This window comes from Magallana gigas, chromosome 5, assembly GCF_963853765.1.
Source record: "Magallana gigas chromosome 5, xbMagGiga1.1, whole genome shotgun sequence".
NCBI classification, from domain to species: domain Eukaryota; kingdom Metazoa; phylum Mollusca; class Bivalvia; order Ostreida; family Ostreidae; genus Magallana; species Magallana gigas.
Genome location: NC_088857.1, coordinates 55,112,315 through 55,128,110, shown reverse-complemented (window position 1 = coordinate 55,128,110; position 15,796 = coordinate 55,112,315). Strand labels below are relative to the sequence as shown.

At 34.6% G+C, this 15,796-nt stretch overlaps 1 protein-coding gene across 1 annotated transcript; it reads left to right on the top strand.

Moving 5' to 3' along the window:
* Positions 1-2,406: 2,406 nt before the first annotated feature.
* Myd88-2 (myeloid differentiation primary response protein MyD88-like) lies at positions 2,407-11,207 on the top strand. Its single transcript, NM_001305357.1, is given in 7 exon segments — positions 2,407-2,941; positions 3,982-4,056; positions 6,585-6,650; positions 8,856-9,048; positions 9,303-9,394; positions 9,889-10,057; positions 10,527-11,207. Coding segments are annotated over 7 exon segments (1,374 nt in total). The 5' UTR covers positions 2,407-2,571; the 3' UTR covers positions 10,936-11,207.
* Positions 11,208-15,796: the final 4,589 nt, after the last annotated feature.

Here is a 15,796-nt window from a genome sequence, read left to right as displayed (position 1 = left end):
GAAAAATTGTAAACAAATTCTGCGCATGCGTGGAAATTGACAGCTCGTTCGCTAATTTGTTCACGTATGAAGAAAGGTGACGCAGAAAAACTGATGTGAAAATTGATAGATAAATATTCTAGTTTGAATCAAAGGGAAGTCAAACGACTGTCCTGACATTGGCTATCAATTCACGAAATTATTCTTAACTGATTTTGTGTGTGTATAAAACTCAAGATATCTATATAAGACTTTTAATACGTGTTACCAGTTCAGTGCTCGGTTATCATGGTTATGTATTTTTTAAATGGACTTTGACAATGCCTCCTAAATTCATTTTTAGAAAAATCAACGATCTACTAAGTAATTTAATATAAATGATCTACTAAGTAATTGAATAAAAATTGGATTTTAAAATATCATCATACTACTATATCATCATATCATATCATCATCATATATAATTTATTTTAAGGAAATTTTTGTACACAAATACTTGAAATTTATCATGTATTCTTGATTTCGCCAAAGCTTTCGACACAGCTGACAAAATTCTCAGTAACGTTATGTTTTACAAACGTAAAAGGGCATTCTAAAACCCCTCTAAACGTGGAACTTGAAACTTAATTATTTCAGTTATTTTACAGTCAAATTATTTTCTTTACGAATTTCTTTATATTATATACATGTATTGATAATCGATCAGAATTGAAACTTAGGCACGTAGCATCGTTTTTGAAAGTGGGAGGGGGGGGGGGGCAGACTCGTCCAAAAAATCTTGACAAGCATAAAAAAGAAAGGAAAAATGTTACTTTCCAGAATCCTGGGGGTTGGGGGGGGGGAAAGGCAGGTATACTTTTTCACAGTTTATTTCCTTGTTTTCAATTCAATTTTTACATTGTCACAGAAAAGTGGGGGGGGGGGGGGGCAAGTCCGTGTAAATCCAATTTTTGGTATGTATCAAATCTTTGTTAATGAAAGTATTTATCTATAAGACTTAAATCGATACATATGCATCAAACCCCTGACTATTTAAAAAAAAGTAATAAAGTGATATTTGACCTCAGGGAAATTTTTCATCTTGCATATTTCTATTTAATTGTTGGTGTTTAGTTGTTTAAATGGTGAAAACAATGAGTTGTATTTTGTAGATTTTTATTTTGCTGCAAAATCCTGCTAGTAGGATAAGTGTAACTGTCTTAATTTTTGTCGGAAAAAAGATGTCTCTTCTAAGGAATATATAGCAGATCAATTTTTGTACAGGACTACAATAATTCAATTTTGCTCCTATTAGGGATTCTTAACGGTTTTCCCAACAAAAATATGGCTAACAGAAATTGAAAAATCATGATATTTTTATCCTTTTAAAAGGAGATAACATTTTCGTTAAAAAAGAAATTCAACAAGAAAATTGCAGCTCATATTGCTTTAATAAACTTATTTTTGACTAATGCAGGCTTATAGGGACTTGGACACGATTTGACGTAAAATATTCAAATTTTATTCTTCCATTTTCAATGTTTATAATGATAAATATAGAAGTTTATAATGCTGTGTCAAATTTTGAAAGTCAAATATCAAATTATAAGCCGAAAGATACGGAGTTTATAAATCTTTGCTTTGTAAACAAAGCTCAAATATTGTTCTAAAAAAGCTCTAGGAAATGACTTTTAAAGAGGTTTTTCACTAGAGAAAAATAAATAAAAAAGACGCACTTTCCTGACGAGTGCTCACTGCAAGATTAATGTTAATTTCAGTAATGCATGCTGGTGTGAATCTAGAATTATAATTAAAATGTCGATTACGGGAAAGGCAGTGCACGCACATTTCAACTTATACGAAATATACTGAGGAGTTTATTATTGCACTAAAATGTTTAAAATATTTTTAATATATATTTTTTTAAATTGATTTTTTTTAAAAATGAAAACACTTTTATTAGTTTAATTTAGTAATATCCATGTATTATAGCATTTTTGATGACCATTTAATTGTTATACAACGTTGTTATCCTATATAAGGACCTATCGTGGGATGTAGCATTCGCTGGAAACAACTGATTTTTCATAACTGCATTATAGGCCTGTATATACTTTGATTAAAAGTTTAGTGACCTTTTTATTTAAAAGTGCTGTGATCAGACTTATTCAACCATGATAATGACCAGATTTCTAACTCACCATAATCAGCTGATGAATACATAAAATCATGATTTTATATTTCAAACAATTTTCATTCATGCCAGGAATTTCGGTAGGGACTTATACTGACTAACTTAGTATTTAAACGTCCCTGATTTCGATCTTCTCTCTGACTTTTTGATATATGACACACTTTTCGTACGAGCTACTTTAAAATGCTCTACTTTGTTTTCTAACCCGGAAGTTGAAACCGAGGCCCACACAATTTTAGGGGAAATTTCCGTCGTTTCCATTAACAAAGTGGAAGAATGGGACTATTGTTTTGACTTAAACTAACAACAAGATGGCAGTCGCATTAATTTTGACATCTTGATTATCATTTTTTTTACATAAGTATATATGCTGTGAGTGTGACCTTTCCGAACTCAAGATTTTTTCCAATTTCGCTAAAATGTCCATGTCGGAGATGGAAATTGTGGATTCGAATGGCAAAAGTATAAGTCTTAGTGACAAGTACAAAGATATATCCCTAGATGCATTACGGGTTAGTGCAAGAAAAAAGCTATCTTTGTATTTAAACGTCCAGTCTGAAATAGTGAATGACGCAAATGGCTTAGTCAGTGATTACAATGGACTTGCTGAAATGGTGGGCTTTGGGTTTCTGGAAATCAAAGAGTTCGAAAGACAGAAAAATCCAACAGATGAGTTGCTCACAGAATGGACAAACCGGTCCGATTTGTCCCCAACCATTGGGCGGTTGTGGGAGTTTCTGGTGGAGTTGGGACGGTTGGACGTTCTTGAAGATTGCAAAAATTTGATAAGTTAGTTCAAATTCTATGTAAATGTTTGTTCTGCCTGTAACGTAAGCTGAATTTTTTTTATTAAAATAGTGATTATGCTACCATAATAAAAAGTTAATTGAAATGAGATGCATCAAATGAGTGTAACGGTTGATTACAAGAGTTATTGACCACAGCAACAGCCTTCCCCATTTTTCCAGATACATTTTTTTACTTTATAGTAACAAAACCCCACAGATAAGAAGGAGCGTGCTTCTGTCTTCAAAAGTCTGTTACCATCTATGCACTATGCAGGAAAGGAACTCCTCCAAGCCTGTAATAGAACCAATAATGCAGTATCAAAAACACAGATATGTCAAATACATTAATAAACACAGACCGATCATGGTTTACTAAATATGTGCTTAGATTAAATTCACACATCTTTAGAATGTACATGTATTGTACTACATGTATTCAAATTACATTTTAAAAAAAATCAAAATCACTTATTACAGGCCCTTTGCTATTATAATGTTTTTATTGGATACATTTTACAGATGGGATGAGCACATTATGTTAAAAAAAAAAATGGGTCAAAGGTACACCCTGGGATTTCTGCACAAACATATCCAAAAGTACTGTCATTTATGACTTTGTAATTGTTACACTTTAAATGTGTTCAATAGTTACACGGTGACTGAGAGCACATATGGAATATATTGTGATATATTATAGCATAACCTTTTGTCATAATGGGAATTAGTCAAATGATTATGTGAAATATTCCATGCATGATTAAGTTGTCAATCATGTATCTGATTTATCAGGTGTTCCTCCAGATTTCTCCATAGCAGTATTGTAGTCGATAACTGTTGCATCTGTTGAGGCAGTACTGCATGTTTAAAATAAAAAACCTGACATTATAATTTCATCACTTAAAATGACAGATATCTAATATTTAGAACCTTTTCTCAGTGGATGCTGATATGTCAAACCTTGATGCCTGTGCATGTCACAGTATATTATTAATATGTTTTGGTGTAAATGATAATAATTTAATGTTGTCTTTGTTTATTTAGTTCGTGATGCTGATGCCTACATCAGGATGAAGAAAGAAAGAGAGGAGAAAGAAAGTCCATTACAAGAGGCCTGGGGTAAGTCCAGACAGTGAAGGTTGCAAGTAAAGAGAGTCCATTACAAGAGGATTATGGTCAATCCAGACAGTGAAGGTTGCAAGTAAAGAAAGTCCATTACAAGAGGACTGGGGTAAGTCAAGACTGGGAAGGTTACAAGTAAAGAGAGTCCATTACAAGAGGACTGGGGTAAGTCCAGACAGTGAAGGTTGCAAGTAAAGAAAGTCCATTACAAGAGGACTGGGGTAAGTCAAGACAGTGAAGGTTGCAAGTAAAGAAAGTCCATTACAAGAAGACTGGGGTAAGTCCAGACAGTGAAGGTTACAAGTAAAGAAAGTCTATTACAAGAAGACTGGGGTAAGTCAAGACTGGGAAGGCTACAAGTAAAGAGAGTCCATTACAAGAGGACTGGGGTAAGTCAAGACAGTGAAGGTTGCAAGTAAAGAGAGTCCATTACAAGAGGACTGGGGTAAGTCCAGACAGTGAAGGTTGCAAGTAAAGAGAGTCCATTACAAGAGGATTATGGTCAATCCAGACAGTGAATGCTACAAGTAAAGAAAGTCCATTACAAGAGGACTGGGGTAAGTCCAGACAGTGAAGGTTACAAGTAAAGAAAGTCCATTACAAGAGGACTGGGGTAAGTCCAGACAGGGAAGGTTACAAGTAAAGAAAGTCTATTACAAGAGAACTGGGGTAAGTCAAGACTGGGAAGGTTACAAGTAAAGAGAGTCCATTACAAGAGGACTGGGGTAAGTCCAGACAGTGAAGGTTACAAGTAAAGAAAGTCCATTACAAGAGGACTGGGGTAAGTCAAGACAGTGAAGGTTGCAAGTAAAGAAAGTCCATTACAAGAAGACTGGGGTAAGTCCAGACAGTGAAGGTTACAAGTAAAGAAAGTCTATTACAAGAAGACTGGGGTAAGTCAAGACTGGGAAGGCTACAAGTAAAGAGAGTCCATTACAAGAGGACTGGGGTAAGTCAAGACAGTGAAGGTTGCAAGTAAAGAGAGTCCATTACAAGAGGACTGGGGTAAGTCCAGACAGGGAAGGTTACAAGTAAAGAAAGTCCATTACAAGTGGAATAGGGTAAGTCCAGACAGTGAATGCTACAAGTAAAGAAAGTCCATTACAAGAGGACTGGGGTAAGTCCAGACAGTGAAGGTTACAAGTAAAGAAAGTCCATTACAAGAGGACTGGGGTAAGTCCAGACAGGGAAGGTTACAAGTAAAGAAAGTCTATTACAAGAGAACTGGGGTAAGTCCAGACAGGGAAGGCTACAAGTAAAGAAAGTCCATTACAAGAGGACTGGGGTAAGTCCAGACAGTGAAGGTTACAAGTAAAGAAAGTCTATTACAAGAGGACTGGGGTAAGTCCAGACAGGGAAGGCTACAAGTAAAGAAAGTCCATTGCAAGGGGAATGGACATTTTGAAGTCAGTTTTAACAATTGATTGTAAACATATTTGAGACAGTCTTTGTTATTTTATGTACTTGTTAGTCTCATTTTTATTTAGGCCAAAAAATGATTTATTTGTTGGCTACCAGGATTCTTTTTTAAAATAACGATTGAAAATCCATACAAAACAGATAAACATGTCTCTCAAAGACATGGAGGTAGTCATTGACATGATTTATATTTTGAAAATGTGAAGCCTTTAGGTACATGTCAATGAAAACTTTCAAAACATCTTAAGATATGGAGAGTTGTTAATTACATTATGATAATTGACAGATATAATGTACAAGATGGTGTCTGCTATTGCTAGATGCTATACTCATATTGCATAAAGCCAACTGAAATTGCTCTTACATCTTACTTTTTTTAGACAGTCTTATTTTTACAGAAAACCAAAGAGTTTTACTGTGAAAATACCTGTGAAACATTTTTGTCATTCTTGTTCAATTTAAAAAGGCTTAGTAAGCAAATGTTATCTAATGTATCACTTATGTAATGTGCTACCTGCATTATATTTGCATTTTAGGACAAAAAATCAATGACTTTTACTTTGTCCTATTTCCTGCTCGAACAAGGAGCTTCGGGTAGCACTTAACTCCCATGAACTTGACTTGATTCGTGAGTTTTGTGAATGCTGGGTGTAGGGTAAATCTTCCTGGTGAACTGTCACTGAGGACATGCTTATAATTCAGACGAGTCAAACTGAGCGCCCCGGTCACACGATGCATCTGTTTGTAATTAGCGCTACTCTGTTTGATTTGCAGTTTAAGGAAATTTTTCATAAACAGTGTCAATAGGAATGATAGTTGTATGCAAAAAAAAAGATCCTTGTTTAGGAAAAGAAATAATTCACAGAGTGTATAATTCCTCAAGTAAGATTAATGTCAATGAAAGGATGCTGGCAGTAGACAGAAGCGGGTGTGATCTACTGTGTGGTAATTCTCCTTTTGTTAAATTTTACTTTAAGAATGTGTCGTAAGACAGTGATATAAAGGTACTAAAGGATTAATTACATGTTCTGTTAATTAAAGACACTTGTTCTATAGTACCATGTTGAGGCAGTATTGGTGAACAGAGTTTTCTCCCTTTGTTGCAGTTACCTCTACGGAGTCGGCCATCGATCATAACGTGGACGAGCTGGCCATCCTCTGTAAAGACGACGGTGAGTCGATTTTTTTAATTTCATACACTGTGGTTGGGGACATAGCATCAGGCATAATTTTTTGTTACAGATATTTTTTGTCAAGTGACAACATTTTGTATTTTGTTTATATAGGGAATAAGGAATTATTCTTTGAGTATTATGAGCTGATAATTTTGGTCGGGGCGTGATCAAATCCAATAAAAAAGGCTTTATGATAGATTTAATCACACCCCGACCGAAATTATCACCTCATAATATTCAAAGAATGATTCCTTATTACTTATATTTATATAATTTTATGCCATTGTGCGATTAAATATTTAAATATAAATAAGCAAACCCCGCTGGCGCCTCAATTTAGCGTCATTTGAAGTTATGGGTTTAATAGTAAAATCGATACGTAGTGTTATTACAGGCAAAGACACTGGAAAACGTAAATATATCAGTCTGAAATTGTTAAACACAAATTAAAGTTCTTTGTTTATTAGAAAAATTAATAAATAATGTATTTGTGTAAACACAGATAACAGATGTGTTTTTCAAAAAAACCAATGACTCAGAATTCATCTTCAAAGTGTGATAAGGCCTAAGAAAAAAAATTGTTTGTTTCCGCTTCCCGACCGACCCTAGCTTTTATCCCCCGACACAAAACTTTTTTTTAAGGATTTTTGATGGAAAATCGTTTATTTTCGTTTTTATCCGATTTGGAAAAAAAATTACTCAAAATTTTGGTCACAAAAACGCTTGAAGCAGTTACTCTTCTCAAACCAGTGTAACTCAAATGTTTTGTTTCAAAATGGCTGGATGTTTCCATGTCTTGTAGATTTTAATAATGCTCTCATTGTTGGCAGAGGAAGTATCTGATATATAATATAATTTTTGTGTTTTCTTAAGACCAGCTTAATAGTCAGGAATGATATTAAAAGTATTTCTAATTTTATACCATTCAGCAGTGTCAGTATCTAACCGGCATGTATGGATACTGCAATATTAAAGGAAAAAAAAAAATATTTTAATAAATAAAAAAAAATTCCGACCGACCGACCCTACTTTTTTTCAGCAGAAACAAATTATTTTTTTTGTTAGGCCTAACTCATTTGCAAAGCCTTCCCAAAGTTTTTCATGTTATTAAAACCATACTATTATCATGATAATGAATATTTTGTAAACATTTATATTATTTCATAATAAACATGATAAAGGAGATTTTTGTTTACTCTGAAAAAAAAAAAACCCCAAAAAAACCTGAACTTTATTTATTTTACAACGATTGATAAGCAAGTTCTACAACTTATATTAATATCTCTCGTTGGCACGGATGTTAGCGCGAGGGGGTCATTGGTGTGGGAAGAAGCCGGAGTACCCGGAGAGAACCCACGTGTCCAAGCGGGCGACCGCCATACCCTATCACATACAACCACTGTCGATCACGGGTATCGAACTCGGGTCGCAGCGGTGACAAGCGAGTGCGTTGTCCACTACGCTACTTGGACACCTCTGACTTAAGTGTGTGATATGATTTGCTTAAGCTACACTCACTTGTTGTTTGTTATTGAGAGGGGATGTATGATATACGATTTGCTTAATAAGACATTGACTAGTCAGTTGTTGTTGTTTTTCATTTTGTTGTCAGTAGAAAAAAGATGCTGCAGTATGTTACTTCATATATTATTTGAGAAAGAGACCTTGTCCTGTCACTTGTTTTTGACAGTGGATGTACATGTTTTTGATTTGCTTACGTAATGCTATCAACTTATCGTTTTTCATTGACATTGGAGAAGGGCATGCTGCAGTACTTTTTATTAATAGCCATAACAATGCTGACTAAGAAATAAAAATCAATTTAAAAATTTCACCAAGATATGAACTTGGTTGGTCATGTGATCAAATCCTGTGGAGCCGAAAGGGCCTCTTAGAAGATTTGATAATGTACCAACCAAGTTCATTTCCCAGTGAACTTTTAAACATTACTGTTTATTACTTATATTCATATTAACATGTGAAAAATGCAAATCGTTCAGAATTACTAAAATTACTGAAATTTTATGCTTACAATAATCCAACCATTTAAAGCAATAAGCGCATGCTATGATCATTCATTGATCATGCTGTGATCAAAAAGTTCACACAGAATTGAACATTTTCACTATTATATAGGTTCATGTAAGGAAACATTTTTGCAAATGTAAATATTTGTTACTGAATGTCATTTTTCGCCGACAGTGGAGAATGGAATGCCGCAGTTCTTTGACGCCTTCGTGTGCTACTCCCCCCAGGGTGAGGACCTGGTGTTTGTGAAAGAGATGATTACTAAGCTTGAGAGTCCCCCACACAACCTAAAGCTGTTTGTCCCCTGGAGAGATGACCTGCCTGGTGGGGCTCGCTACGTCATTGACGCCCGCCTGATCGAGATGAGGTGAGTGACTCTATTATGTTATTAGAGGGAATCACTTGATATTTTTGGATTTGTTGACTCTTTTTCAAATGAGAAAATAAGGAAATAAGTGAAGTAAGAATTGATTTTACTTAAGTTTTGATTAAAGAGTTAAAATTATCTTCAAAATCCTTTCATATTTATAAAATGAAATGTAAACATATTGTATTGATCTTTGTAAATGTCAACATTTTCTTCAAGCTATTCCAGGTTTAAATATGAATTTTTATGTGCAGGTGCCGGCGTATGGTGATCATCATGTCCAGGAACTACCAAAACAGTGCCTCCGCAGACTTTCAGGTCAAATTTGCCCACGCATTGTCTCCAGGTAAGTCCACCACCTACCCACACTATTGTCTCCAGGTAAGTCCTCCCAACACCCATGCATTGTCCCTAGGTAAGTCCTCCGCACGCCCTCACATTGTTTTTAGGTAAGTCTTTCCCTCGCCACACATTGTCTTCGGGTAAGTCCTCCCCAGAGGAGTTAAAACACAGGCCTAACACCTGTCTGACTTAGGTAATTCAGGTGCTTGTCTCAAGTTTTCTTATAAATTCACAAGGATAGGCTGGCATAAATAACAATTAAAGGTTGTTGAAATTTGAATGTGGGGGTAAGTGGTACCTTTGGATTTGAAGAAAATCAATCCCCCTCCAGTTTTAACTAGTACTTCTTTAGATCATGTGGTGGAATTCAAACTACTGAAAAATCAGGAAATACTTTTTGTTGCTTGATATGTATGATTGATATTTTCCTATAGCATTTTGCCAACCAAGATTTCAATATTGATAAGATTGTAAACAAGTGATGATTCTCTCTGACAGGTGCTCGCAGTAAGAAGTTGATTCCTGTGCTGATTGAGTCTGGGATACAGGTGCCCCAGGTGCTACGTCATGTGACCCTGTGTGACTACACCAAGCAGGACCTGAAGGACTGGTTCTGGGACCGCCTCTCCAAGGCCATCAAGGCACCGCTGGACCCGCAGAACTCAGGGTCAGTACCACCACACCTGTCTCAGGGGCAGGGGAAAGATGAAAACAAGTAATCTCTGATAATTTAGAGATTCATGGAACCTAAAGCAAAGGACTAATTATCATGAGAGTCAACTTTGGCCACCAAAAATGTACATTGAATTTCTTTAACGAGTCTAATTATTTCTACCCCATTTTGATGAAATTTCTTTCATTTTCTCCAAACAATTGGACACATTTGAAAATCTTTTGAATATGATTAAGTTTATCAGTGTATCTAATCTATACAAAGTATGCCTATATAAAAAATTTGAATTAAGATGTTCATTTTGTCGGGCAATATAAGATCATGTTCATACATGTCTATATAGTCCTTTGTATCAGTTTAATTGATATTGTATGAGATTGTCTTTTTTTATTTTAGATATGACACAAAGATATATACAGTCATTTCTATTGATTGTTATTTCATGAGATCCTCTGTGTTGTAGATATGGCACAAAGACAATGGCCTCTGCCTCCTCTTCACCTTCCCTCTCATCTTCCTCCCCCAGCAAGCCATCCGTAGACATCTCCTCCTCCGGAGGCCTGGGTTTCCACGCGGGAAGTAACACCAATGTCCGACAGGAGCTGTCTGAGTTCTGCCACCTTCCGGCCTCGGACAGTTCAGCCAGCATTTCCTCGATGTCCTCTATGGACAGCTCTAGCCTGGTCAGTCGGGGGTCGGTCCCCACCCAGCACCCCTCCTCAGACCCCATGGAACACACTGATATCACCTCCATGGGACCAGACTCAATGATCAAGAAACAGAGAAAAGAGAAAAAGCCTTCTGGACTCAAAAACATTTTTAACCGAATCAAAAACTCAGGGAGCAGTAACAACACTAGTTCCCACTGCTGATGGTGGAGTCCACCTGTCGGGTTTTGACTGATTAGAACAGGTGTCTTACATGAACTTAACCCTGACACTGGTAGACAGAAGTTGTATGCACCAGGTCACGCTGTTTTACTGTGTCAGGGCTGAAAGGGAACCATTTTTATTTAACTTGATGCAGCTGAGATCTTTTTTTCATTATTGTGTCCTATCTGTTTTGTTCACAGAATGTATGTGTTTGTGTTTCTTAAACAGCAATTTAGCAGAGAAATTTATTATTATTATAAAGTTGTAGTTTTATAAATGTTTATTGTTAGTAGAATTTGTTTTCAAAGTACATGTATGTATACTAAAGTAATCGTTTTAAGCAAACGTCTTACAAATCAATTAATCTAGACTTTAATGTTGTGTTGAACAACCCTATGGGAGCAGTTGACAATACTTGTGCTGATTTCCTTGATGGATGCGGAGTGGTAGGGTCTAGCTGAGATTAGTACGTGTCGTCTCCGTATGTCTGTCTGTCTGTCTGATCACTGTTAGTTTGTGCTGTATGAGAGTACTTTATGTAATACATGTACTTTGAACTGTTTTCATTTGAAAAATATACTTCATTAATGTATTGTAAATGTAGTTATTTACGGGTGGTGGTAATTTACACTACTTATGTAGTAAACATAAAACTGCATGAAATACCCATGCGTATGGAAAAAATCAAAACTTTGAAAGAGTCTTCAATCATGCATCTGCATATTTAATACCTGGGGGTATTGTTTGCCTACAGAATATGGGTACTTAACCACCGCTGTAAATAACTTTTATAGTACTTGAACCATCTCTCCTCTGACTGTCCTCAACTCTATAGCACTAACATAGCACTATACTGCTGCTGTTGAGTAATCAGAAGTACTGTGCTCATCCTGCACATTTAGTACAGGGCAGATTGTGCTGATAGATCTCGCCCTCACCGTGCTATTTCAGTAATGTTTTCCATTGTTTTATATCACAATATGCCCACTCTTGCTGTAAGCCACTGCAGAGTCACGCACAATCCATAGTTTGGGGGGATGTTTAGTAATAGTTGCTGCATCTCACCCACTATTGCATCATGTTTGACCAGAGTGGCTTTAGTAACTATGAAACACTACTTGATTGGTTATATCACATTTTGTGTACAGTGCTATTTTTATATTTTTTTGTGATATCATTAAATTTTCTGCTCTGAATCAACTTGATAGGTTAATAACTACCAAATTTATATTCAAAGACTTTGTATTGTAAGAGATGCTACTTTTTATGAGTTAATGGTTCCAACATGTATATTTTGCTTCTTTAGATCGGCCATGTTCAGGTCATTACCAGTAATCAAATGGTCATAGCATTTCAATTTTCACATTAGTATATATTTTGTTTGACCTAGATCAGTAAGTAGCTGTTGCATCAGCCATAAGATTTCATTGGTTGCCAAAACTATTCCTCAATATTATATTTGCTCTTTATACATGCTTAAAACTTTCTTACCAATCTCCTGTTTTGAAATTTCTTATATTCAAAACTGAAAGGGCTATGATGGAGTGATTAGATTCAATTAAATAGATCTGAATTTAACAGACAACATTCAATAAAATAAGGTGAACTTGTTTTTGGTTATAGTTATTTCAAAATTAATTGGTCTTTGTCCTGGATTCTTTCTTCTTTTTTGAATTGTGCGTGATGACAAAATATCTGATAGAAACACCTGCACTTCGCTCTACATTATTCTTAATCACGAAAAGTTGTCATTCCACAACTGTTAATGAAATATCAAACAATTACCATCCACTTTGATATCATATTCTGATATCAGACATGGCACCATCACTTTCATTTGTCCTAAACCTATGTTGCTACAAGTACATTCAGTTGCTGTTGATGATGTTTAATGAAAGATTTACACCTTTTTTTCATTGTTGAAGAAGTGATGTTTTTAGACCAAGTTAACTTGTACTTAGTACAAGTCATTTTTAGCAATAAAATGTGCTTTGAGAGGTAGTTTCATGATGTAGTTTTGACCAAATCATGCTCATTGTTAATTTGTGAAGTGTCTTTTTCACACAGGTTTGTAATATTGTTTTAGGTTGCATTCTTTTGTACATTGTAAGATGTTTTCCTGTACAGTTATTTGACATGAGTATGTTGACAATTTTATGTATATATATTGTCTGTTTTTTCTGTTACTTTTGTTGAGTTAAGGTCTACGTGTATAAATCTGCATGTTAGTTAATAGGGGAATAACTTTTATCACGAGATGAATCTTGTAGAACTTAAGTGTTGTTTTATAGAAAAACTTTTGTAAAACGAAACAGAAGTTGTGAAGTGGTGACTAACTGACTGGTGAAATTCAATAGTCAAGGAATGAAATATTAGTTACCATGGAAACCAAAGCAGCTTAAATAATCTGTGAATGCATACAATGTAATTTATTTTATAAGATTTCTCACCAAAGCTGCACATATCTATCGGTCATTGCACCTGTGCTTGAATTTGTAAGTTGACCTTGTGGAAAACAGCTTCTGTACGGTCATACATGTATCACCTTTCATAATCTCTTCTCAATAACTTAATGGATGGGTTATTGTCCCTAATCTGAACTTATGACCCTCAAAGATTTTCTGTCAAAAGTTATTTGAGCTTGCCAGAGAAAACAATAAAGTTGAATGATTGTTAAGTGTGCACTCAGTTGACATAAGGCATATCTCAGATTGCCTATTATTACCAATAAGAGCTTTTTTGTTAAGTTTAAAATATTACAGGAATTTGGAATTTGATTGTTTTTACTTGATGCCAATCTTATGTGATGTTTTGACATGGATGTAATTGGCAGAGGAAGAAAAAATGGGGAAACATTAAATTTGTAAGTGCTCAGCACTGATCTCAACAACTAACAGTTTGACTTTCTAATATGTAAGAATCTGTGTATCTATAGAAAAATCTCATCCCTGTTTTAACCAACAACCAGAATTTTCTTTTTGTTTTGCTTTGTAAATATACCAATATCATATTACTTTCATTTCTATAATTTGGTTTCTGCTTTTCATTTTTATTTTATTTCAAGATAAGTTCTCAGTGTTATTGATTGCTTTGTCAAAGATTGACACCACATTGTCTCTATAGATTGAGAATTACCTAGCTTTAGGTGTTGTGACATGTGGGTTAGCTTGTACAGCAACAATGTGTCAGATCTACCCGGTAACTCTTAGTTAAGTGATCATTCCAATAATAATGTCTCTGGCATTGTTTATGAAAGTTACCTTCAAAACTGGTAATTTTTGACTGGAATTTTAAACACAATCTGTGATTGTTTTGAAAGTCATGTGCTGTTATACATGTATATTGATGAAATGATTGTTGATGATCAATTTTTCTGGAAATTAAAATATATATGTATGGTGTCAAAGTCTAAGAAGAAGCTGTATTTACTTGTAAATTGCTGACTCCATATATTTAAATCATTCCTCTTTATTAAAATATATATTTTTAAGATGCTGTCAAATTATTTTCGAACATTGTACATCTACTTTAATATTTTATGTGCAAAAGTCCGCTGATTCTAAAGAAAATATGAAAAATTGTTATACTGTATACTGAGAAATTTTCACCCCTGTTTTTAGTTTTCTCCTTTTATATCGCCTCTATAAAATAATTTAAAATGGGGCTAAATGAAATTGCAAGTTACTTCCCTTTGACAACATTTGAGTTGGGGAGGAGAAATCTTTTACAGCAAAAAAAAAACATGGGGTGCTAATAACTCTGTATATGGTACTTATGCGGAACTTCTCCAATTCAATGATTGTTACAAAGGAATAGTCCTGTTTTGTCATGTGATAAATAAATATTGAGTGTTTTGATTTTTTCTTTCATTAAGTCCCTCTTCAGTAGTCTGTGGAATGAATATTTATTTGTAGAATCTGGAAAGGAATGTTTAGAGCCAGCTTTAAGTGAAGTTAAAAAAATTGTTTCACCAAGTCTCATGTATTTTGATGATTAGGTGGACTGCTTGGTTTGATTTTGATATAAAAAAATGAAATTAAATATGTAATTAATTTATTACATGCACACCATGATTACAATGAGGATGGAATCATTTGACCTTTGTCAAGTTATTAAAGGAGACTAAATGGTCTACAAAGCAACCATATCGGTACTGTAAATTGTAAGATAGGATTTCTCTGGTTATGAACTTTTATTCAGTAAAGCATAAATCCAAATAGTTTACCTTCCAAATTTGCCAATGGATACTTTCCTATATGTTTATTTAAAGAATAATGAATCATATTTTATGTACGGTATAAAGAGGTGATCAAATACTGTAAATTCCTAATTAAACGCGAGGAATTATTATCCGCGTAAAATCGCGAGATGCATCCTTCGCGGATTTTAAAATCTCGCCATTATTTTCTGAGAGTTGAAAACTATAATAAATAAGGAGAAGAGTTCCACGTTCGCGATTTTATATTCTCGCAATTTGATACAAACCAGCGGGACCGCGGAATTAAGTACTCGCGTAATATAAGGAATTTACAGTACAGTACGTAATTTTCATCAGTTGTACTATTAAATATTGAAAAAGTCAACTGAGCAGAAATCTTATATGTAGAAAACCATTAAAAGACTTGTTTGCAGTGAGAAGTATTCCTGACCAGGATATTTATTTGATCCTTGCAAAATTTTCTATTTTCTCACATGCAAATAAAAGTTAGTTTACAGTGCTGAATAATTTATGTATTCTTTTCATGGTCCTTACAAGAAAAATTTTACTGCTGTAAAATCTGTTTTTCCGTAGCATGCATGCAGAAAATAATTTTCCCGCAGTTTCTCTATTATCTATAGATGAAGTTTAATGTCTGACAAA